The sequence below is a fragment of the Eptesicus fuscus genome, chromosome 20 (assembly GCF_027574615.1).
Source record: "Eptesicus fuscus isolate TK198812 chromosome 20, DD_ASM_mEF_20220401, whole genome shotgun sequence".
NCBI classification, from domain to species: Eukaryota; Metazoa; Chordata; class Mammalia; order Chiroptera; family Vespertilionidae; genus Eptesicus; species Eptesicus fuscus.
The window spans coordinates 48,331,352-48,354,000 of NC_072492.1; the positions used below are offsets into that span (position 1 = coordinate 48,331,352).

General features: G+C 43.2%; 1 protein-coding gene across 2 annotated transcripts in view; it reads right to left on the reverse strand.

Annotated features, from left to right (window-relative positions):
* Positions 1-22,093, reverse strand: part of GRB2 (growth factor receptor bound protein 2) — a 59,198-nt gene extending 37,105 nt beyond the window's left edge. Inside the window, exons 1-2 of one of the 2 annotated variants that reach the window (XM_028130598.2) lie at positions 21,887-22,093; positions 15,766-15,980 (exon numbers count right to left, since the gene is read on the reverse strand). In XM_028130598.2, the coding sequence (XP_027986399.1) occupies positions 15,766-15,843 (78 nt within the window). In that variant the 5' untranslated portion in view covers positions 15,844-15,980; positions 21,887-22,093. The remainder of the gene's footprint in view (positions 1-15,765; positions 15,981-21,886) is intronic. The other variant, XM_008155063.3, reaches the window with a different exon arrangement.
* Positions 22,094-22,649: the final 556 nt, after the last annotated feature.

Sequence of the window (22,649 nt, forward strand, 5' to 3'; positions counted from 1 at the left end):
AGAGGAGAGAGAGAGAGAGAGAGAGAGAGAGAGAGAGAGAGAGAGAGAGATGGATGGATGTGAGAGCAAAACATTTATTGGCTACCTCTTACACAAACACACACACACATCCCCACTGGGGATCAAGCCCAAAAACCTAGGCATGTGCCCTGACCTGGAATCCAACTGGCAACCTTTCGGTACACGGGGCAATGCCCAACCAACAGCCACACTGGCCAAGGCTATAAATTCTTTTTATTTGTCAGTTTTGAGCCTAATACCCAAACTTCTGATGGCAGACCATGAAGAAAAAGAAAGTTCAAACTAATCTTGTAAGCCTCTCCTCTGTTCCTGGCCACCTTTATTTTTAGGACATTCCTTGGCAGTTCTAGTATCAAATGGTTGCTATACTGAGCATATGTGAGCTTCACAAGCTGGCAGGTGTCTGCTTCCAATCCTAAATCCTACTGTAGCTCCGTCTGCTGCCCACCCAGATGCTTCCATTTAAACTGAGAAAAAGTCCACGAAGGGGACAGAAGCTAATGGCTCATCTTACACCAGATCTTCTACTGTTAGCTGTCTCAAAACAAAAACCCAAAACCTCTAAATGAGAATCATCCAAATCTTCCTGGGCAGAACCTGATTATCAATGACTTCTATTCTGTTGTAAGTAATGGTACAGAAAATTACACTAGTCTTTTACTCAGAATAAATGAGTTCTGTGTTTTCAATAGAAGCCAAATGGTGAAACTGGAAGGGGAGAGCAGGGACAGGCTATTCCGGTAAGATGCTGCCTTTACAACCGTGGTGTAATGACTGACCCGGTCTGAGCATATGGTACCAACTACAACAAGGCGAAAGGTTCAAATCAAAGTCCAATGGGCCTGTGCGGGACAGAAATGATGAGAGGGAAAAAGGACCATCAGTACACTTGGTCTGTAAATATCAAAGAGAAGACAGTAACTGGAACAATTCACACCAGTGGGTACCCAGGAGTTGCTCAGAAGCACCAAAGAGATGAAGAGAACCACTACAGCGATGGGTCTCACTCAGCAGGCTGCAGTCCAAACCAAAAGTCCTCCCAAGTCTCCTTACTACGCAACTCGCCGCATCCGTCTACGGAAATACAACTTTCAGTTATGTCTCCTTTTCCCTTTCTTTCATATTTACATCTAATCAAGCCTTATTTTTCCTTTAAAACATCTCTAAATATAATAAGGATGTCCAGCTAAGCATTACTTAAAATAGGGCGAGGGAACATTCTAAAATGCTCAACAGAAGTGGAATGGTTAAATTACGGGGCATTCATATAATGAGATACTCTGCAGCTGTTACAATGTTATTTATGAAGAGTTTATAATAGCATGGGTGGAGCAGACAATGAGTGGTCTTCTCAACCTCTATTCTGCCTCTGTGTAGCCATGAGGCTTGGGTGGGACTGACCCCCAACCAAATCTCCCAGGGCAAGTCTCTCCCCCCAGGCCCAGTGACCAGCTTAGTCCTTGATTACCTGAGCCAATGAGCCCCAATCTCAGGACTTCTGCTGGAGGCGGGAAGGAAACACTTGCCTTAGAACAAAGTTAACACACAGTACAGGGCACGGCTACAAAAAAATTATGGAGACACTGAGCTGGAGCCCCGATTAAACCATTATTTGATTTCTATCAAATCTTTTAACTTTTTGATTATTATAAGCCAATGATACATACCTTTTATTGTTTAGACCAGTGTGAGTAGCGTGTTCTGTCATTTGCAAACAACAATGGCTTAACACAATGGGCAAATATATATATTTTCAAAAAGGCAATTTCATATACAGTATGACCTTGACTTTTACTATAAAGTATCCAGATAAATTATTATTAGGGCATCCTGCATGGAGGTGGGCAAAGCAGCCGTGAGGTGGGGAATGGAGGACATCTGTAACAGTGTAAACAATAAAAAAATACTAGGAAAAGACAAAATATAATCTGTTATTATTTCTGGGCAGTGGGCTGGGCTAGGTTTGGGTAATGATCAGGAACCATAATATATGTTTTAAAATTACGAACAAGAGACTGCCAGATTCATCACTGTCTTTGAAATTCACTCCATGTACACTCCAACCCTCCGTGAATTCTGCCACCTGAGATGCCATTTTTTCCTACTATCCAAGTCGCAGCCATTTAGAATCAGTACACTCTTACTTCCTACTTGTAAGCCCCAACAACTTCCTTCACTGCATCTGATTCTTATCTTACTACAAATCCTCTAAAGCAGTGTTTAATCAGATGTATTAAAAAAAAGGATCTATTTCATATAATTGTCCTCTTTACAAATTGTTTCACAGGTATACAGAGAATTGTTTCAACTCTAAGTTCCTAGTAGACGAAAACTGTCTCCTTGGCACACCCAAAAGATTCCTGACTGACCTGAAAGAAAAAAAAATCTTAGAAATGTACAGTTGACTTTTGAACTGCGCAGGTCCACTTATAGGTGGATTTTTTTCAATAAATACCTGTGCTCTTTTTTCATTTTATATCAATTTACCACTACATATTCATAACCTAAGAGTTCAAAATAGGATATAGCAAAACTATTTAACTTAAATGATTTTAAGTTGGAACAAGGAGTAGCAGTGTCAAGATCTAGTAAAATCGAAGATTTACACTACAAGGTCAGGAGCCAAAGATGTAAAATTTTAAGAAGTCACAGACAACCATATGAACCATATGTTGGCTTTACTATGTCGAAAGATTCTGATTAACCTTCTGTTGAGAAAAACTCCAATTCATTCCTTTGATTCTTTTAAGCTCAACTGGTTAGACACAATGTAAGACTCCTGAGACAAATACTGCAGGCTGGCATGAGCTAGGTCGGTTAAAGATCGACTGGCTGACTCTAGCCAACCAGCCTATTTAAGAATGGCACCAGTCATGACAGAGATGGTGTTTAAAAAACTGACTGACTAGACACATACCACTACTAGAAAAACAACTCAAAACATATATACTGCTATGTGTTGACCAATACAATTAGCATACTGACGAACATAATTAACACACAAACACTACTAAGTAATCCTGGTTGGTAGGAATCACATCATAGAAATAATGCCTTCATTGGTCTCTGTGAAGAATTAGAGTCTTAAATATGTTATATTTTGGTTAACTTTTAATTGTGTTTTAAGGGACAGAGAAAGCCTAGATATTTGTTGTTGGTGAAGCAGAAATTGAAATATTTGGGATGGTTGGCATAATGCTAATAAATCCAATAAATTAATACTACTAAAACTGAAAAAAAAAAAAACAAAAAAAACAACATATATACTCCTTGGCTTTAAGGACAGCATTACCTAATCAACACAGGAACCATCATATTACTAATGAAGAGGCATTGGCCACTCAAAATTAATGAAAGCTTAAAGCTGAAGCTTAGGTCAACTCATGGAGCCAATGACTAAAGCCAGGTCCCTGTAGAGATACAAATTCATTATTTTTTTAATATCATATGGACTATTAACACGGGTCACTGATGATACAATGTTCAAGCTCCAAGTTTATCACCAGTATGTCCATCCCAAGAGCTCGCTTCTATGGGCAAATTTAAAAAGAAAACTGAGTGCCTTGTTGACTGAAACCCACTGCTCAGGACCCAGAAGAACTGAAGTGTCAGTCTATGAACAGGTTTCAGAAGCTGTTTTGCAGACTCTGACTAACAGCACTTGCACCACTTGTTCATTCTGACTTCAGTATCTTGTTCGGTTTGGACCTGCTCCAGGTTGGCTACCGCGATGTTTGGCACCACAAAGCATGCCGCCAGTCCCAGCTGTGTTGCTAATAAGAGGTCAGAAAGCACCCCTGGAAATACAGGGACACAGGAAGAGTTCAAACAGTTGTTTTTAAGCATAGTGTTCTGGCAAAGCTTGAAATAACAAGAAATTCTTTTCCCCAATCCACTTCATCTTTAGCAGCAACGTAAACTCAAGGGAATCTATCTAAAGAATAAAAGTATAATATGCTAATTAGACTGGACAGCCAAATGACCTTCTGGACGTCCTTCCGGACAAAGCCAGGGCTGCGAGGGCAGAGCCCCTTGCATGAATTTCCTGCATCGGGCCTCTAGTACAGTGGTCGGCAAACTGCGGCTCGTGAGCCACATGCGGCTCTTTGGCCCCTTGAGTGTGGCTCTTCCACAAAATACCACGGCCTGGGCGAGTCTATTTTGAAGAAGTGGCATTAGAAGAAGTTTAAGTTTAAAAAATTTGGCTCTCAAAAGAAATTTCAATTGTTGTAGTGTTGATATTTGGCTCTATTGACTAAAGAGTTTGCCGACCACTGCCTAGTACAGTGATGGGCAACTTTTTGAGCTTGGTGTGTCAAACTTCGCAAAAAAACTGAGCATAACTTGGGTAGTGTGTCACTTTGAGGAAAAAACATTATTTCGCAAATGTTTCATCCTCAGGAGCAGCAAATGTTTCACCCTCGGCATGCGGCCACGTGTCATCAGAAATGGCTACGCGTGTCAGTGCTGACACGTGTGTCATAGGTTCGCCATCATTGGCCTAGTATATGATAAGAAAAGACTTTTCCCAATCTAGGCCTCTGTGGAGCTGGTCTCTGGCACTTTCTCTTATGAGTTGTGTCAACTATAGGTTAGAACAATCATCAGGGTTACTGTAAACTATCCCTATTATTTTTCCTTGTTTTTCTTATACAAGGAAAATAAAAAACAAATTTAAGAAAGAAAGCTATAGTGTTCAGAACCTCCTTCCATAGAGATATTTCTTACTGTATGGACCATTGCTGAAATAAAATGCCACCATGATTATGGATGGAATAAATGTTCAAAAACAAAACCCAGTGGAAAGTGGGAATGTTTTTTGGACATTAACTTAAAAAGCACACAAAAACAACCGACCGAGCCTTCTTTAGATCACAGGCACAGTGAAGTACACTTATACTTTACAAAGACTCCAAGGAAAAGTAGCCAAGAAACCAACCAAGAGGTAGTGGCAAAAACTAAAGGAATAAAAAGCTACAATGGAAATTCAAGAGTTCCTATTTCTGGTCTCTGTCCCCTAAATAAATGCAAAAACAGCTGAGGCAACGTAAGAATGAAGCCTGACCTCTGACAGGGCAGTGGTGGGTACCGATGACTACGAACCTGATCTATACTGAGCAGGATGAACCTGGTGTGGGTTCCAGCGCTTCCTTCGCTCTCTGTGCCAATGCTGAGATACAGGAAGCCCTGAGATCTGAGAGACAGAAATACATGGTGGCCAGAGGCACACAATGGAGCTACGGGGCGGTGGAGAGGCACCTGAAGGAGGAAAGACTTGGAGCCTGGGCCTGTTCTAAGACTAAGTCATGAGGGAAGTGAAGAGGCAAAAGTTATACCAGACAAAAGGAAAACCAGAAGATGTGGCAAGAGTTCAGGGAACTATACAACTAACTGAAAACTGACCGAATTTTGTTTAAATATAGCCACAAAGGTTAACTGATCCATTATTTGACACTATTGGCAAAAATGTTCACCGATGAAACACAGTAGAGTTTTTCAGGTGAGGATAGCAAATTGTGCAAAATTTTGGTGCCAGTTCACACAAAGGATCAAAATGACTTCACAATAAGGGCAAGACTTTGCCTAAGATTATTTATGTGAAACAGAATTCCGAAAAGACAGTAATTATGGTTTTGCTGAAGCCAAAGAAACGCTGCCTCTGCTCTCTGGATGTGCCTCAGATGCTGCTGTCTGCACATTTCACTCAAGACCACATTACCCGTAACGCAGTGACACAAGGGCCCAAATTACAAGAGTCAGCGCTAGACCCAACGTCTCACAGGTCACCCGGCGGAGCTGCTCTCCTCGCACTCTTCTGGTCCTTCCATTTCACTAGTGAAAACACATACCAACTGGCAACAGGGTCCCGCTCTGTCTCTGCACGAGCTGGAGGTACAAAAGCTGCAGCACCGTGAAGAGGTTGTGGGAAGTCAAACGTCCACGAGGAAAGGGGAGTCCTGCAGAAAGGGGAGCAAGAGGCACTCCCTCCCCGATTCTAACCCGAGTCCACTGGAGCATTCTGCATTCCCACTCCCTTCCCTGTTTTGCCCAAGGACCTCAACTCTAAACACCAGAACATGTTTTCTGTTGTTGTTAATCCTCACCCAAGGACATTTTTTCATTGATTTTTAGAGAGAGTGGAGGGGGGAGGGGGAGACAGAGAAACATCGATGTGAGAGAGACATTAATTGGTTGCCTTCCACATGCCCCAACCAAGGCCAGGGATTGAGCCTGAAACCAATGTATGTGCCCTTGACTGGACTTGAATCCGGGACCCTTCAGTCCATAGGCTCTATCCACTGAGCCACACTAACTAAGGCTCATGCTATTTTCAACTCACAGAAAGTTCTAGTTAAAAGAAGCCCCCCTTAAACATGCTATTCAATATTTTGTACATACAAATGTGTAGCAGAAACCTATTTCCACAAAATATTTCTTTAAAGGGGGGCAGTGGTGTCAGGGATGTGAAGTCTGAGTTTGAAGGCACTCAGCTCTAGTTCTAACAAAATGTAAATGAAGTATCTTGATTATTTTGAAGCTCTTGTATATGCCATGCTATTATCAATATAGCTCATGTCTACTTTTGTAAATGCCAAATACACAGAAAGGCAATTACCCTTCCAAGTTTAAGTGTTCTAGGACAACACCAACAACTCTTCAGAGCTGATAATACGCTTTGCTAATGTTAGTAACAAAAGTCTCAGCAAGTCAGGCATATCTGGATAGACAAAGCAGTCATGAGCATTTCTAAGTTATCTGAGAAAACTCTTCAATACTCATGTCTGACTAAGTGTGTTTCAGTCAGGATACCCAGTGCGTACCTGTAGCACGGCTCTTAAAACAGTGTATTACTAAATAGTATGTGTATCGTGAACCAAGCCTCTGCATTAATCATAGTACCCTTCACCCAGGAGGTATTGAATAATTTGTTGCTATGATTCACCAAGATACTGGATAAGTAGTCTTAAGAATTCATCAAAATTCTACCTACTATCATGACATACTCAAGGTAAAAACAATAAATTAATCAGACCTAACATATCTATAGAACACTCCACCCAACAACAGCAGAATAAACAACCAACTCAAGCACAGAGTGGAACACTCCTCAGGACAGACCATATGCTAGGCAATAAAATGAGCCTCAATAAATTTAAAAGGATTGAAATCACCCAAGGTATGTTCTACAAACAAAGTGGAACTAAAATAGAAATTGACAACAGAAGGAATTCCGGGAAATCCATAAATATGTGGAAATTAAACACACTCCTAAATAACCAATGGGTCAAAGAAAAAAAGTAACAGGGGAAATGAGAAAATACTTCGATGAGATGAATGAAAACAAAACAACTGCATACCCAACTTTATGGGATGCAGCTAAAGCAGGCTTAGTAGGAAATTTATAGCTGTAAACACCTACATTAAAAGGAAATTTGTACTATAGTTCATTTCAAATTGAGGTTGCTATTCTTTTATATATAAAACCCAAACCTAAAAGCAGGTAATACAAGAATAAGGTTACTTGAGAGTTTATAGATGAGAAGCAAACCCTTTTTGTGAGGGCTCTAATCCTAATATATAAAAACCCAGGGTCCGTAATGACCGAAGGTTTGACCGACCAGAAGTCAGTCCTGCAGTCAGTGCTGGTTTGCCGTGTGCCACCGCTGCAGGCGCTGCGACCCAGCACTGACTGCCGAGGGAGCTGCGGATCAGGCCCGGAGAGAGGCCTGGACAGAGAAGCAGGGTCTGATCCATAGCCTCTGTGGCAGCTGTTGATCAGCCCTTGCCTCTCTCTTTCTCTTGAGGGCCTGGCCAGCAGCCGTGCCTCTCTTTCTCTCCAGGCCTCCACAGGGGGGCTGCTGATCAGCCCCACCTCTCTGATCAGGCCCGGAGATAGGCCTGGAGACACTGACTGGCATAGAAACTGACGAATAAGAACCAAATCTGGGTGAACCGCGATGAGCCAATGGCTGCCTAGGAGGCGGAGCTTTTGACGCTGACTGGCATAGAAACCGACCAATCAGAACCCAATCTGGGTGAACTGCAAAGGCAGAACCTAAGGGGGGGGCTGAGGAGGGGTTTTAAGGGCAACAGCTGTTTGTTGTAAGGTATAAGGAAGCAGTTCAATTTTTTAATGACGGGTTTGGCAGCATAGTGCATATGGCTGGCTATCAGTCCAGATATAGGGATTATGTGTTTTTGTCTGCCAAGAGCATCTCCTCCTGCTGAAAAAGGTTTTTCCCTCCCATTTAAGCAATCCTATCCTATATAATCTATCTATACTAATAAAAGGGTAATATGCTAATTAGACCAGGTTGACCAGCCATCTTCCGGACGTCCGACTTCCTTCCGGACAAAGTCATGGTGGTGGGGCCGAGGCAGAGAAAGAAGTTGGGGGCGAGATCAGGCCTGCAGGGGAGGGCAGTTGGGGGGTGAGATCAGGCTGGCAGGGGAGGGCAGTTAGGGGCGATCAGGCAGGAAGAGGCAATTAGGGGCGATCAGGCCAGCAGGGGAGAGCAGTAAGGGGGCAAGATCCCTAGTCACTGCTTTAAGCACACAAGTACATATTCATTCTTTTGAATCTCACTGTGACTCTAGGAAGGTAAGTGCTATTGTTCCCATTTCACAGATGGGAGAACCAAAGCACAAAGCAAACTGCCCAAGATCACAATGCCTGAATGGCAGAGCTAGGATTCAAAAAAGTTAGGTATAGCCTGGAGCATGTCTTCTTCACAATATAATAGATGTTTCTCATTCCACACCCACAAGGAGGTGAAATTGAGGGAGTATCTACCAAAAGGGCCAGATATGCCTCTAAATGTCATTTTGAATCACTTTTTAAAAGGTCTCTAGGTTTTAATGACACTGAGCATAGCCACAGTGAACTTTAGCCTAAAGATGTATAGTAGGTTAAACCTCAGCCATTAAGAAACAAACCAACCAACCCCTAACTGGAGCACTTCAACTCCCTGGCATATCCGTCCGAGTAAAATATATGTAAAATGTTAACCACTTTTTATTTGAATATAACTTTATTGTAAAACAATTAAAGAGTACAAAAAAAAAAAAAAAGTAAAAATCACCTGAAATCCAGCTCCCTGGAGATAAGGTCTTTTAGGGGACCATTTAGAAAAAGTCTTACGGCTGAAACCGGTTTGGCTCAGTGGATAGAGCATCGGCCTTCGGACTCAAGGGTCCCAGGTTCGATTCCAGTCAAGGGCATGTACCTTGGTTTCGGGCACATCCCCAGTAGGGGGTGTGCAAGAGGCAGCTGATCAATGTTTCTAACTCTCTATCCCTCTCCCTTCCTCTCTGTAAAAAATCAATAAAATATATTTAAAAAGAAAAAGTCTTAGGTATTTAATAAGCAAACAGAATAGACAGCAATTTTCTATAAATGGGCTCACTCTCTAGTTTAACATCATCTGGGCATGAAAACAAGAACATGGAATCTGGACTCAAAGTGGCCTGGATCTAAATCTAATGTGTGAACCTGGGCAAGTTACTTAACGTAAGCCTTAGCTTTCTGATCAGTAAAATGGGGATAACAGCATCTGTCATAGGATTAGTGTAAGGATTAAAAGGGAATGCAAGTAAAACACTTAGCTTAGTGCACGTACATACTAAGCACTCAATATACTAGTTACATGGTTACTTTTTAAAAGGGCGTTCATTTAACACATCTCTATGCAACTGTAGATATTATTCTGTGTTGATCTAGATTTACATCAATATTAACACCTTCAGAGTATTCCATTTTAAAAAACCATAATCTGTTTATGAACCCCCTACTGATTGGCTTAGGCCCCCCCACTACACCCCCAAATGGTTATTCCATAGATTGGAAGATGCCCTTTAGGACATCTTACAAAAGACCACATTTTATAATTTTATTGCAATATTTTATTTCCTAGGTGACATATATAGACTAATTGTAATAAACACCATAATGTCTATATTTTTTAAAATTAAGAATTTTTTTGGAACTCTTAAAAGTGGAATTGTTGCCCTGACCGGTTTGGCTCAGTGGTTAGAGCGTTGGCCTGTGGACTGAAAGGTCCCAGGTTCGATTCCGGTCAAGGGCATGTACCTTGGTTGCGGGCACATCCCCAGTAGGGGGTGTGCAGGAGGCAGCTGATTGATGTTTCTCATCGATGTTTCTAACTCTCTATCCCTCTCCCTTCCTCTCTGTAAAAAAAAAAAAAAAAGTGGAATTGCCACGTCATTTTATGTGCTGGTATATAGAAGCTGCTGCCCATGCCTGGCAAGTGCAAAGCAGGACTGCAGATACCTTACATTTCCGGTTTACTCATCCTGCCAGTTACGAGGTGCAGTACCATACTATAGAGCAAGCATCACAGTCAGACCTGAGCACAAACCCCAACTCTGCCACTTACCAGATGTGTGAACCACAGCAAGTTACTTAACTTCTGAGCCTGTTTCTGCAGTCATGAGATGGGACTAATTTAGTGCCCCAATTTAGAAATAATGTATAACTTCATGGCATATAGTAAATGCTCCATAAATGGTAGCTATTCAATAATGACTTTAACTACCATGGCTCACAGAAGTGAAACTTGAAAGACCCCAAAGGAATATTGCATTTCCTTAGACATTTCTTTCTCCAAACAGGGATGACTGGTCTTCAGCCAGCCTCCCAAAAGGAGTCTTGTACAGGAACTGAAAGTTCATTCATTCTTACTACCTACTTGGAAAGAATCCATCCAGATGACAGGGGGATAAATGAGTATAATAAAAGGCAATCAAATTACCTGCTGTAAGAGAACTCAAACAGTCCTCATTCTCAAAAGAGTAAATGCAATATTCTGGGTTTAGTCAACAAGACTGATAAGCATTCTTATCAACAGGCTAAAGCATACCGATACCAGACCAAAATAGTGAAGAAAAAAAGAAACAGCCCCAACCTCTTATTTTTTTTAGGTTTGGTCAGTTAAACACCTGAAATGGAGCTGTGTACCAAAATCCAGCTGTTGTGAAAACTGGAACCAATTAAATCCTATTTCTTGGAGCATCCTCAATGCATAATTCTTTTCTCAGTTACACGGGAGACTTATTCAAATGCCCCCAGCTGACCAGCAGAAATCCCCCCATGTTTCCTTTCAGCCTCTCAAACCACCCCGTCCTTCATTCCTAGTCTCTAACACCTATGCAGGCACTTATCTATCTCACAACCTGGCTACTGCAACCTTCCAGGCTGGGACTCCAGGTTTACCTCTCTGCAACCCATTGTACACATAGGGCACCTTTCATCATCCACTAAAAACCTTCAGATGCTTCTTAAGGAAAAGATAAAACTCTTACTGAGTTTTTCTTATCTGACTCCAATTCTACCTTATTCTCTACAATGTCACTCACAATCTATAACCTTATTTTAGCACCCCTATCTCAAACACAAGTACAACCACCACCCCCAAATAACACCCCCTCTCGCCCTTCTCTTCACTTAGCCCCGTGGTCGGCAAACTGCGGCTCACGAGCCACATGCGGCTCTTTGGCCCCTTGAGTGTGGCTCTTCCACAAAATACCACAGCCTGGGCGAGTCTGTTTTGAAGAAGTGGCATTAGAAGAAGTTTAAGTTTTAAAAATTTGGCTCTCAAAAGAAATGTCAGTCGTTGTGCTGTTGATATTTGGCTCTGTGACTAATGAGTTTGCCGACCACTGACCTAGCCCTATCCTATTTATTTCACAGGGTCCAGTTCAAGTGGTATTTCTTACGCAGAGCTTTCTCTGACTTAGGTCTTACCCATCTCTTCCCTTCCTAATTACTTTGGCAGTTACAGGTGTAACACAACTTCAGCATTCCATTAAACACCAGTACACTACTAAGTACTGATTGTGATCTTGCATCGATCATTTAACTTCTATGGGCTACCACTTCCTCATCTGTGAAATAGTAAGTCTAAATTAATAGATTTTAAAAGGTCTTCTTCTGTTAAAAAAATCCTCTATTTTTACATACTGCCATATACTGTTTCAGATTAATCTTCATTTCTCGTATTTGATTTTAAGAGTACCTGAAGAGAAAAAGTACATCATCTATTTCTTCCCCAACTCTCAAAGCAAGTTATCCCAGGATGTGGCTCTAGGCCAGTGATGGCGAACCTATGACACGCGTAGCCATTTCTGATGACACGCGGCTGCATGCCGAGGATGAAACATGTGCTGCTCCTGAGGATGAAACATTTGCGACTAGAGTCTTGGAGTTAGTTTTTTCCTCAAAGTGACACACTACCCGAGTTATGCTCAGTTTTTTGGCGAAGTTTGACACACCAAGGTCAAAAGGTTGCCCATCACTGCTCTAGGAGATGCTCAGTAAATGTGACAGTGAAATAGAGACATCAGTGCTGAGATAGAAGAAAACTTCAAAGATCTGAGTGTGAACCCAATATCTAGTTCTAAAGCAGCTTGTGTAACTGGGATAGGTAGTTAGTGCCAGACGAGTAGATGGTCCACTGTTGGCTCTCTTCTTGAGTCGAAGGTCTGCCTTGATGGAAAACAAGAATGGAAATGAACACAGGTTTGAGAGCTCAAAACGGTTAATTCCTGTGCAGCACTGTCTGAAGTATGTCTACATAGCCCCTAAATGGCAAATGCAACTTTTAGGTGAGCTCAGACACTTATGTGTGTTAGGGGCCTGATCAGGGGACAATTCCTAGTACTCTCTCAAGCCTGCCCTACAATGGCGGGGCAACTGAGGTTCAGCTCAGCCACGCAAAGCCCGAAACCTGTAACAGAAGAGCAATTCCTCCCATTTCTATGCCCCAGTGCCCTTCCCAGAAAATACAAGCTTTTGTAAGAGGGGAAGTAACAAAGGCAGATATATTGAAGCATTCAGGTCTACTTCAGGCCTCCAGTAAAATGTCTTTAGTTTTCTCTCTTTTCTCAGGGCAGTACAAGTCAATGTGTAGATAGAAAGTAAGAAAGTGGTCTGCTGGAGGACAGGAATCAACATTAACCAAAAGCTAACCAGGAACTCTAAGACAGTGGGAGGATGCAATCCTTCCAAACTCTAGTCAGAGGCAGAGGGCTAAGCCCCTTCCTATTTCATTACATTAAAATAAAATGTATTAACACCAATATGCTCATGCCCCCTTTATCAAGAGAGGGCAAATATATCCCTATTTTAATCAAGTTAAACTGGTCAATGCTATTCCAGCCACTTCTAAACACGTTTTAAGACCCTAAAGAGTTATCAAATCAAATCAGAGCCACTCAAATGAAGCCAGTTTCTCCTTGAATAATCAAATGAAGGAAGCACTGTTGTTTTTTACTAACAGCTCTTAACACAAAGCAACGTCCCTCATGGCCCTCCTCTTCACTCAGCTGTTACACAGAATTATGAGACAAAGGGCAACTACTGTATTATCACTTTTTTTTTTTTTTTGGAGTAAAATCACAAGATTACTAACAGCTAATGGCCACGATTCAAAAGCAATAATGGCATTATGACTTCATATGCCAGTTATCTACCAAACTGGAAAGAACCAAATATACGTATTTGTCTCTCCCCAGAGAAAATCTGAAAGTAAGTGGGAGCATTGTAATTCACTCTCTCTTCCATCATGAATTTTCTGGGGGAATGTTAAACAGTATCACCTTCTCTAATTATAGGGTGGGGAGAGAAGGGTTTTATACTTGTTCAAGAGGTTACCAATTTAAGTTGGAGAACTTATAAAATGTTCATGGTCTCGGAAAGTCTTCGGTGATAGTAAACGGGGGAAGGTCTTGTCTAAAAATTCTTAAAAATCCTCAAATCCCTCCTTTTGTTTTACTTTGTTGCTTTAGTGCTAAATATGCAATGGGATAAACTTAAGAGAAAAATATGAACCTTTCATTCAAGTTTCTAGGGTAAGTTTAATAGAGAAATCAGTTTGTATTTTAAAAAACAACAATGCCCGGGAAGGGTGGCTTAGTGGTTGAGCATCAACCTATGAACCAGAAGGTCACAGTTTGATTCCCGGTCCGGGCACATGCCCGAGTTGTGGGCTAGATCTCCAGTAGGGGTGTGCAGAAGGCAGCTGATCAGTGATTCTCTCTTATCATTGATGTTTCTATCTCTCCCTCTACCTTCCTCTCTGAAATCAATAAAAATGTATTAAAAGAAAAACAAAAAACAACACTTGGCTCCAAAGGGTTTTCATACAGGCTACCAATGTGGATATTTGAGTCGCCAATCTTATGATATCACTGGCGGATTATCTGCTGAAAACAGTCATCACCTATGAAAGCATCAAATTACCTCCTCCGTACACCAATGATACAGAGTAATTTCGCAGTCTAAGTTACATTTGCTCTGATTTCTAGCTCTCTAAGAAAACAGAATCAGAAGACATACGTCATTCTAAAACCTATAGCTGGTCTGTTTGCTTTCTGACAGTTTTGTGCTGAGAATACCCTCTGAGAATACCCTATTCTTGGAGAATACTGAGAATACCCTATTCTTGGAGAATACCCTCGGAGAGTTTGGCATGACAATAACAGCTTTGAATATAACACACAGTTTTTTCTCCTTAAAGAGCTCTTCAATATCACCTTTTATGAAGTCCAACTTACACATTTAACATTAAACTACTATGCAGTAACTTCAGAGAACTCTATGCCTTTGGCAATGAGAACAAAATAGTAACTCTCCATAGGTCTGCATAACTTAAAAAAAACACATACAAAAAACTAGTTATTTTTAAAAAGGACCATATTTCTCCATTTCCACCTTTCTCCTCTTTGTAAAATTCTAATCATTTCATTCAGGGATAGACAGTAGCAGTTTCCAGCGATCAGACTAAGGTTCAGAGAGGGAAAAAGTCAAAACTTGAGACATGGTGAACATGCAAACACTAAAGTTCAAGTTTTCCTCAGTTAAAGTTGACACTATTCGATAACACCCACCTTGTAAAAAAGTAAGTTACATATCCAAAAGGGCAAGCTGCTCCAGTCAACTGGGTAAACAACGTAATTAACATGTGCCAGGTGGAAAGTGAATCCTCATGTAAATAGTGGGGTTCCAAATGAGCTGCAAACTGTAAAGCAGCTTATTTTTTTCTAAACTGTCAGCAGGTTTCTTTTGTGCAATTAGAGTTTAAAATGGGGTAATTGCTCCTCAAGTTTCTTCTAAGAATATCGAAATCTGGCTTGTACAACAGTAAACTGAACCTTATTATTTAGAATTCCACTGGATATTTTCAAAAAAGAATAAAAACACACTGAGTTCTTTAATGAGTTTTGGCATGTATTTCTAACTACCTCTCTAAACTAGGGGAAATTAATTTCTAACCGACCAGGATCATATTCCAGAATGCAAACATCTTTTCACTATGTAAAATAAGACTAATGGAGTGCTTTTACATAAATACTTCAAGTTTAGGTCTTTCAAAACATCCTCTAATTTTTTAATAAAACTCTCCAAGGTAAATCAACCTACTTCCTTACTACAGTCGTACTGCTTTGCCTTCACTTGAAATAGTACCAATATCAACAAGCAAAAAGAAATACTCGAGGCATTCACACAAAGGCAGTTAAAGACCATACATCACACACACCAGCCTCTTAGGTCATATTTAATATTCTACTCAGCGTCCATCTCAGCTATCCAGATCGCACACGATGGCAAATGTTAGAAGTGGGCAATGAGAGGAGGAGCACGGCTTCTTTGTGTGTTGCCGGGCAAAGAAGGTAGGTGAGTACAAGGAGAGGCCATCTCAGTATTTGCTTGGCAGCAACACTTACCTTGAGGATGTCCCCCCTTTTGAAGCTCAGCTCGTCGTCTGCAGTGGCTTTGAAGTCATATTTGGCGATGGCTTCCATTCTGAGCGCTGCTCAGGGCTCAGCAGCCTGAAGCAGGGGGAAGGGAGTCTTCCCTGCTGAAGCAACCCAGCACTCTGGGCTCAGCCTCGCCTCTCCTCTGGGACTGGCTCCTGCACTCCGGGACACACAATGCCACCCTGAATCAGAAGACGGAGGATTGAGAGAAGTGGCCGGATTGAAGGCAGCCCCGCCCTGCCAATAGGCCTGCTGTCCCAGCCCCCACGCCCCCTGGTTAGGCTGGCTCAGCCCTCCTCCCTCCCTTCCAAGCCAGAGCCCTGATCTCCTTCCTCTTTTCAGCCTCGGGCCCAGGCGACTGACAGGCCCGCCGGCCAATGGTGGCAGCAGCTCGAGCTATTCCAGAACACACTTCCTCTTCCTTCCCGCTGGGTGTGCACGGAGAGCAGGAACCACACCGGCTGGAGTCCCGTTTGGTTTCCACCTTTCCTCCCTCACCCCTTACACTCTTCTCCAGGCACAAAACAGAGTCCACTGAAAGAAGGCCTCCCCCTGGGGATGCACCCTACTTTCCTCAGTTAAATAGGCCTGTCTCCCTCCTTTCCCTGCCAACCTTCCTGCTTTTCTGAAAATGCTGGGTCCCGATCCATCGTCAAAAAGCAAGCAATGCAAGCTTTGGACCTGAGCTGCTTCCAACTCTTTTCAGAAACTAAACCTTGGTCTGCTCCTGGGAGAGCAGGAGAAAGTGAACACAGGATCTACTTTTTTATTCAATTTACTACTCTGAGCAGAAGACACCAGAGAGGAAGGTCCAACAGCCTTTTTTCAGCCTTTTGCTGCTAAATCTTCTGCTCTTCTTGCAATAAGGCCCCTAAAGACCCCAAAACTTTGGGGTCTCCACTCGCCCTTGAAATAGATCTCCAAGGTTTGGTATTCCAGAAGCAGCCCCACATTATTTTTAACTAGCCTAAGGAGCAAAGCTGAAATCCTAGTCTACATCTGAAAAAAATCCTCTTTATAGAATGAGCTGTCAGAAATTGTGTCTGGGGAAAGAAAGTGCAGGGAGATGGTGCCAGAAAGTCAAACAAGTCTCCCACAGTCACCTGAGAACAACTGCTTTGCTCAGAGCCAGCGGAGTTCTGGAGCAAATTGCACTGTGCAGGTGGAGTCTGTAATAACCCTCTGGTGTGTACCAGGCGATGGGGAACTGTGGGCACCACAGACAATCACTGCTGTAGTCGAGTCTCCAGCCCTGAATATGGGACACAACCTAGACCTTTGCAGAACTAAGGGAAAATAAAGCCCCATTCTTATTTCACCAGTCACTGTTTTCATACGGGCTAAATAAAAGCAGCAAACAACCTGAATACTGGCAGAATGGGGACAGACTATTTATAGTGACACTCTTCTTGGATAATTACCACCTAGCAGAGAACTCATTTGAAGGATACAAGTGATTATTATCCTTTTGTTCTAAAGTTACCAAGTGGGGCATTAATCAAGCATAGCTGCAAATGGACTAAGCGGAAAACCAGCGGGAATATTAAGATTGGAGAAAAATGAATATCACCAAGGGGAAAAGAAATCACCTGGTAATAAAAAGTCCTTCAGTCAAATTCTAAAAGCCAAACATTCTACTGCAGGTAAACTAATAAACCAAACCAACATTTACTCTATCAGGCCAGACCTAGGACATCCTACGTGGCACTGGCCCCAAGAGAGCACAGAAAGCAGTCTACCAAATATAAAAACATACAAAGATCAGTCTCAGACTATTTATTTTTGCATGTCTTCAAAAACCCCTTACTTATACCCTCTGTAGTGTAGTTCTTATCAAACTAATCCATGTATATAACTTTAAAAGTCCGAGTATTGAAATTTATGAAAAAGAGCAGTTCCCTACCCCAACACCCACAAATAATCACCCCCAATTTTGTTTTTAGCTTTCTCTTTGTATTCACTTACAATATTTCTAAGTAATATGCTTCTGTTGCTATTTCTTAGTTTATTCCAGCCATCATCTATCACCTGAAAGATGAGGCCCTAACTATTCCACCCTTGCTAATATTCTCTTGTCCTATCCCAGCAATACCACATATTCTGGTTTAAGCAGTAGTATTACAACATGAAATATTGTTCACTGGTGATTTAAATAATGTATTGCAACTTCCTTTCTAGGACAGTCCTTTAGTTTTCCCCAGCATTAGTAACTGCTTTTCCTCTTTTGCTTACTTTCCAATGTGTGTACCTACATTTGATTGTTTATAAATGCTCCAAAATCTCTGCTACAGGCCTATCAATGTTTTCCACAGACCTGACTGCTTATTTGAAAGGCTCTCCAGGTCTGATTGTTAGGACTATGTATCAATGATGGGAACCTGGGTAATACTTGGGCAGATCTAAAAAAAGCAGAGTTTCATTTTTGCAAAATGGAAGTGAGACAGAAACCCAGAGCACTGTCACTGTCCAGGTACTATGTCGTAACAGGGCATAAATGTCTGTAACTCAGGATTTCAGACAACTGCAGTGTAACTGAACAGCCATAGCATAAAAACCAAGACCATTTTCAACACTTGTTTTACAGCTGTTACTCAACGCATCTACCACAGGTTTCCTAGAGAAAGCCTAAACAAACTAACAAGTGAAAATCATGTTTCAAGTGACCATGGCTTTGTCAGATATAACTTGACAGAAATGAAACCCAAGCACAACCAATACTTCTGTGCCAAGAGCACCTCAGAGAGAAAACTTGAAGATGTCAGCTTCACAGGCTAGCCACTGAAAGGAGCACACAGGCCAAAGGGACTCCAAAGGGTGTGTTTCATTAAAGACAGACAAAATATTTTATCACATACGCAACACTGATTATTAAGAGGAAGAAATCTGGGAGTGCACACAATGTATAATCATTCCAATAGAGTAGATGTTGCTGCTCACTTCCCAAGCAAATGGGCTGGGAGTGCACTCAACACCGAAGCCTAATGAGAGTATGTCTCAACTGTTCCCAGCACACACCTCCCCTGCCCATCCCAAGCAACGAATTTTAAGAAGCAAGTGTCCTCAGCTGGAAAATGGAAACAGCACCTACCTCATAAGGCCATTTTGATTATTGACAGAGACAGCACCTGTAAAGGCCTCAGCAGAGCCTCTGGCATAAAGCACTGAGGTGTTAACTAGCATCACCGGCCCCTTTTGAAATATTAGTCCACATGTTTCCACAGTCAATCTAGAATTTCTATCTACATACAGACTGTCTAATAGGCAAATTAACAGTCCTCTAAGTGTAAACTTTAAAATTACATTGCTCCACATCACAGTCCTAACAAAGTTCAAACATTTACACATATAAAAGCTAATCACATCTATAGTCACGTATTCTATTAGGCTTTTAAATATTTACTCTACATACACAAAAAAGTATACACTGAAGTTGAGTAATTTAAAGCCACACTTGTCTCATTATTCTATGGCTGTACTCTGTAACAACAGTTTTGGTCCTTGGACCAGCTGCATCAAAATCACCCCAATTCAGAGACTGATTCACTGTGGGGTGCCTTCAGGAGTTCTGCAGTGTAGTGGCTTTAGGCCCAGAACCTAATTTTATATAAGACTCACTGGTAATTCTTATGCCTGCCTCATTTTAAGAATCACTGCTGTACCACTATAAGGGTGCCTTAACCAGATTTTACACTCTGTGTTCCAGATAATGCACTACAACATCTTTAGATAACAAAAATCATGCATATTCACTTGGCACAACTGGGAAAAAGCCAACTTTGACAAAACCAAGACTCTCCATGGTCATTCAGTAGTGCCAGAAAGTTCTGAATTAAGTAAGTAACCATTACTTCCTCCCAGGAGCGCATGGTGGGTCTCTATTCTGTATTATTGCATTTCTCCAAAATCTATTATTCTTCTGCTCTAGGTAATAATTAGAACTGTTGCCGCACAACATGCAACACGATAACAGAAATTACTGAGAAAAATCTCTAAGTACCATCAAACCAGTAGTATTTAACATCCAATAACCCTTCACATCTGAATATACTTGCTGAGGAAGTGAACAGTCTCAAGCATTTAAATGCTTGCTTTTAGTATCAAAGAAAGCTGATTAAAAGCACTAACTTCTTTTTTTACTCTGGAATTCAGAAAATTTTGAACAAGGGAAGGGGCAGCAAGACAGTTTTTTCTTTCTCTCAAAAAAATCCAACAACAATAAAAAAGAGGGCTGATTATAGCAGATGTAGGAAAAGATGCCTGATTTTTAAAAGCCTGGTAAAGTACACATGCAACGAATTTAATACTCCACGTCAACTATAATTTAAAAATAAAATTCTTTTAGCCTGGTCAAAAAGATTAGTACTATTGCAATGGGCAAGCTCTAATTGATCAAAGGTCTAAATAAATTCTATTCCCTTAAATGTGTCATGTTATCTTAATTCAATTGAAATATAGGTCTATGGTTGGTTTTCGTTTTTTGTTGTTGTTGTTGTTTTACCTTAACTAACCCCCCCCCCCCCCCCCCCCCCCCCCCCGCTAAAAGCCAGTGAGAAGTCATACAGCCCCTGATCGACCCAATCTCCCTAATACAAAAGTGACACAGGAAGAAAAGCATCAGCTGGCACAAAAGCATGATCCTAAAATGAAGAAAACAACTAAAACACAAACGAAACAAGCAAGCTGCGCTGGTGACCTAGTGGCAGTATTGATTACTGAGGGATGAATTCAATCCTTTGAGCCTCTCCGTTCCCAGGGGGAGAACCGAAGGCTCGCATGGCTCTCCAGCAACCCTTCTGGCTGACTGAAGGAACACAGTGGACGCTCGCAAGTAAAGGATAAAGCAGGGAAAGAGGCTAATTTCTCCGGAGAGAAAACGGAATCATCAAATGAGGGAGAAGACGAACTGCGCAAGGAGCAGAAAACCTCGAAAAATTATGCCAGCGAGGAGACGACAAGAAAGAAAGGGAAGTAGATTAGAAAAAAAGGTGGGGGGACGGGAAGGGAGGGGGCGGCAAATGACTTGCATGACACGCAAGTAAGCATTTAGTCAGTGGAAGGGAACCCAGTGGACGCTTGCAAGTAAAGGATAAAGCAGGGAAAGAGGCTAATTACCCGAAGGGAGAGAAGTAGATAGCAAGGAAAGGCGACAAGTGGAGGAGCACAAAGTGAAAAGGGGACAAGAAAGCCAGAGAGACTAACGCTCATTTCTCTCGTGTCTTCTCCACTCTTTTCTGAGCGCCCACGGGGACCGAGAGACCTCGAGTGCACTTCACTCAGCTCCTCTGCAGATTGGACTTTCACAGCACCCGAAGCCAGCCTAGAAGAGCCCCCCTAAACAAGCTGGAACTCAAGCGGCTTCCAGTCCTACATGGCGAGCGTCACAAATGAAAACCACCAGCGTTGCTCTCTCCTCTCTCGCTGAAATCTTTCCTCGGAGCATTCCAACCACTCAGCCGCTGCTGCTTATTTTTCTCGACCAACATTTTTCAGAGAGTCGTTCGAAAAGGGGGGCCGCGTGGGGAGGGGTGGGGACAGAAGTAAAGGCATCTCCACTGTCTCCGGCAGCAAACGTTCCAACGCACGGTATTAATAGGGTTGGTGGGTTCCCTCCCGAAATTCAGCCCAAAGACACCAGGAAGATGGAGAGCTGGTGGCCGTGCAGGTCCAAGGGGCATCACTCACCCCATGTGCAGCCCGCAGAGAATCCCCCGCCTCCGGGCCAAGTCAGACTGACTCACGGAATGAGTAGCCCGTGCTCTCGGGCTTCTTCCGAGGTCCTTCCGCGCAAACCCCCATGAAGAAGGCATGAAATGGAAGTAGGAGCCCCCCGCCTTTTGCTCCGGGGTCCGGGGGCTCCGTCCGGAGCCGAGGGCCCGGGGAGGACAGTCCCCAGGAAGGAAGCGCCCCAAAAGAGGAAACGTGGAGTCCAGAGTCCCGGGGACCCCTCTCCTGCCCCACACCTCGCCGTCCCGACCCCCAGGCCCGGCGGCCTCGGGAGGCTGAGCCGGGTCCCTACGGGCCGACTCCCGCTTTGGAGCGGGGTTGGAAGACGCACCGAGCCAGCGCCGCCGCGGCCGGCCCCACTCACCGTGGCGCAGCTGCTCCGCTCCGCACCGGCCCCTCCACAGCGGTGTGAGTGGCCGCCGACCGCGCTGCTGCTCCCCGAGGGCAGGGCCTATTCCGGCCGCTGTCACCACCACAATCTTAGTCGTCGTCGCCGTCGCCGCCGCCGCCGCTGCCGCCGCCGCCCGGTCGCTGAAGCAGCACAGCCGCCTCGCTTCCGCTCCTCTCGGAGTCCCGCGAGAACTCCCCCGCCCCGTCCCGCCCCGCCCCCGCGAGATTTCCCCCGGCGGAAAAGGCCCAGAGCGCATGCGCCCCTCCGCGGCCGGCTACCACAGTTAAACCTTCTAGATGCCAGGGCGCCTGCGCAAGGCCGCCCCGCAGCAGGTGGCACCCACACGGCTCCGCCCCCGAGTCGCCTTAACCCATTCGGTGCCAGAGCCGGTAAATTACAGCGCAACCCTGAAGGAGGAAGTCTTCTGCACCGTCGAGTCACTTCCCTTCCCTTTCCACCAAACCAAGGCAATTGGGGGGTCGGGGGAGAATCTCCCTCCAGCATGAAGTACCCCAAATAGAGGACCTGGTCTTGAAATATTTGGGAATCTGGTCCCAACTCTGCAGTGCTAGATGAATTAACAGATTCGTTTGTTCATTGATTGAATCCCCCGCCTCCGCCGAGCACGGTGCTAGATATATAGAAGGTAAGGGGACTAACAGAAATCCTGGCCCTCAAGGAATTCACGGTCTACGGGAGTGGAAGAAAAGTAAACAAAGAATGCCACCAGTATTGC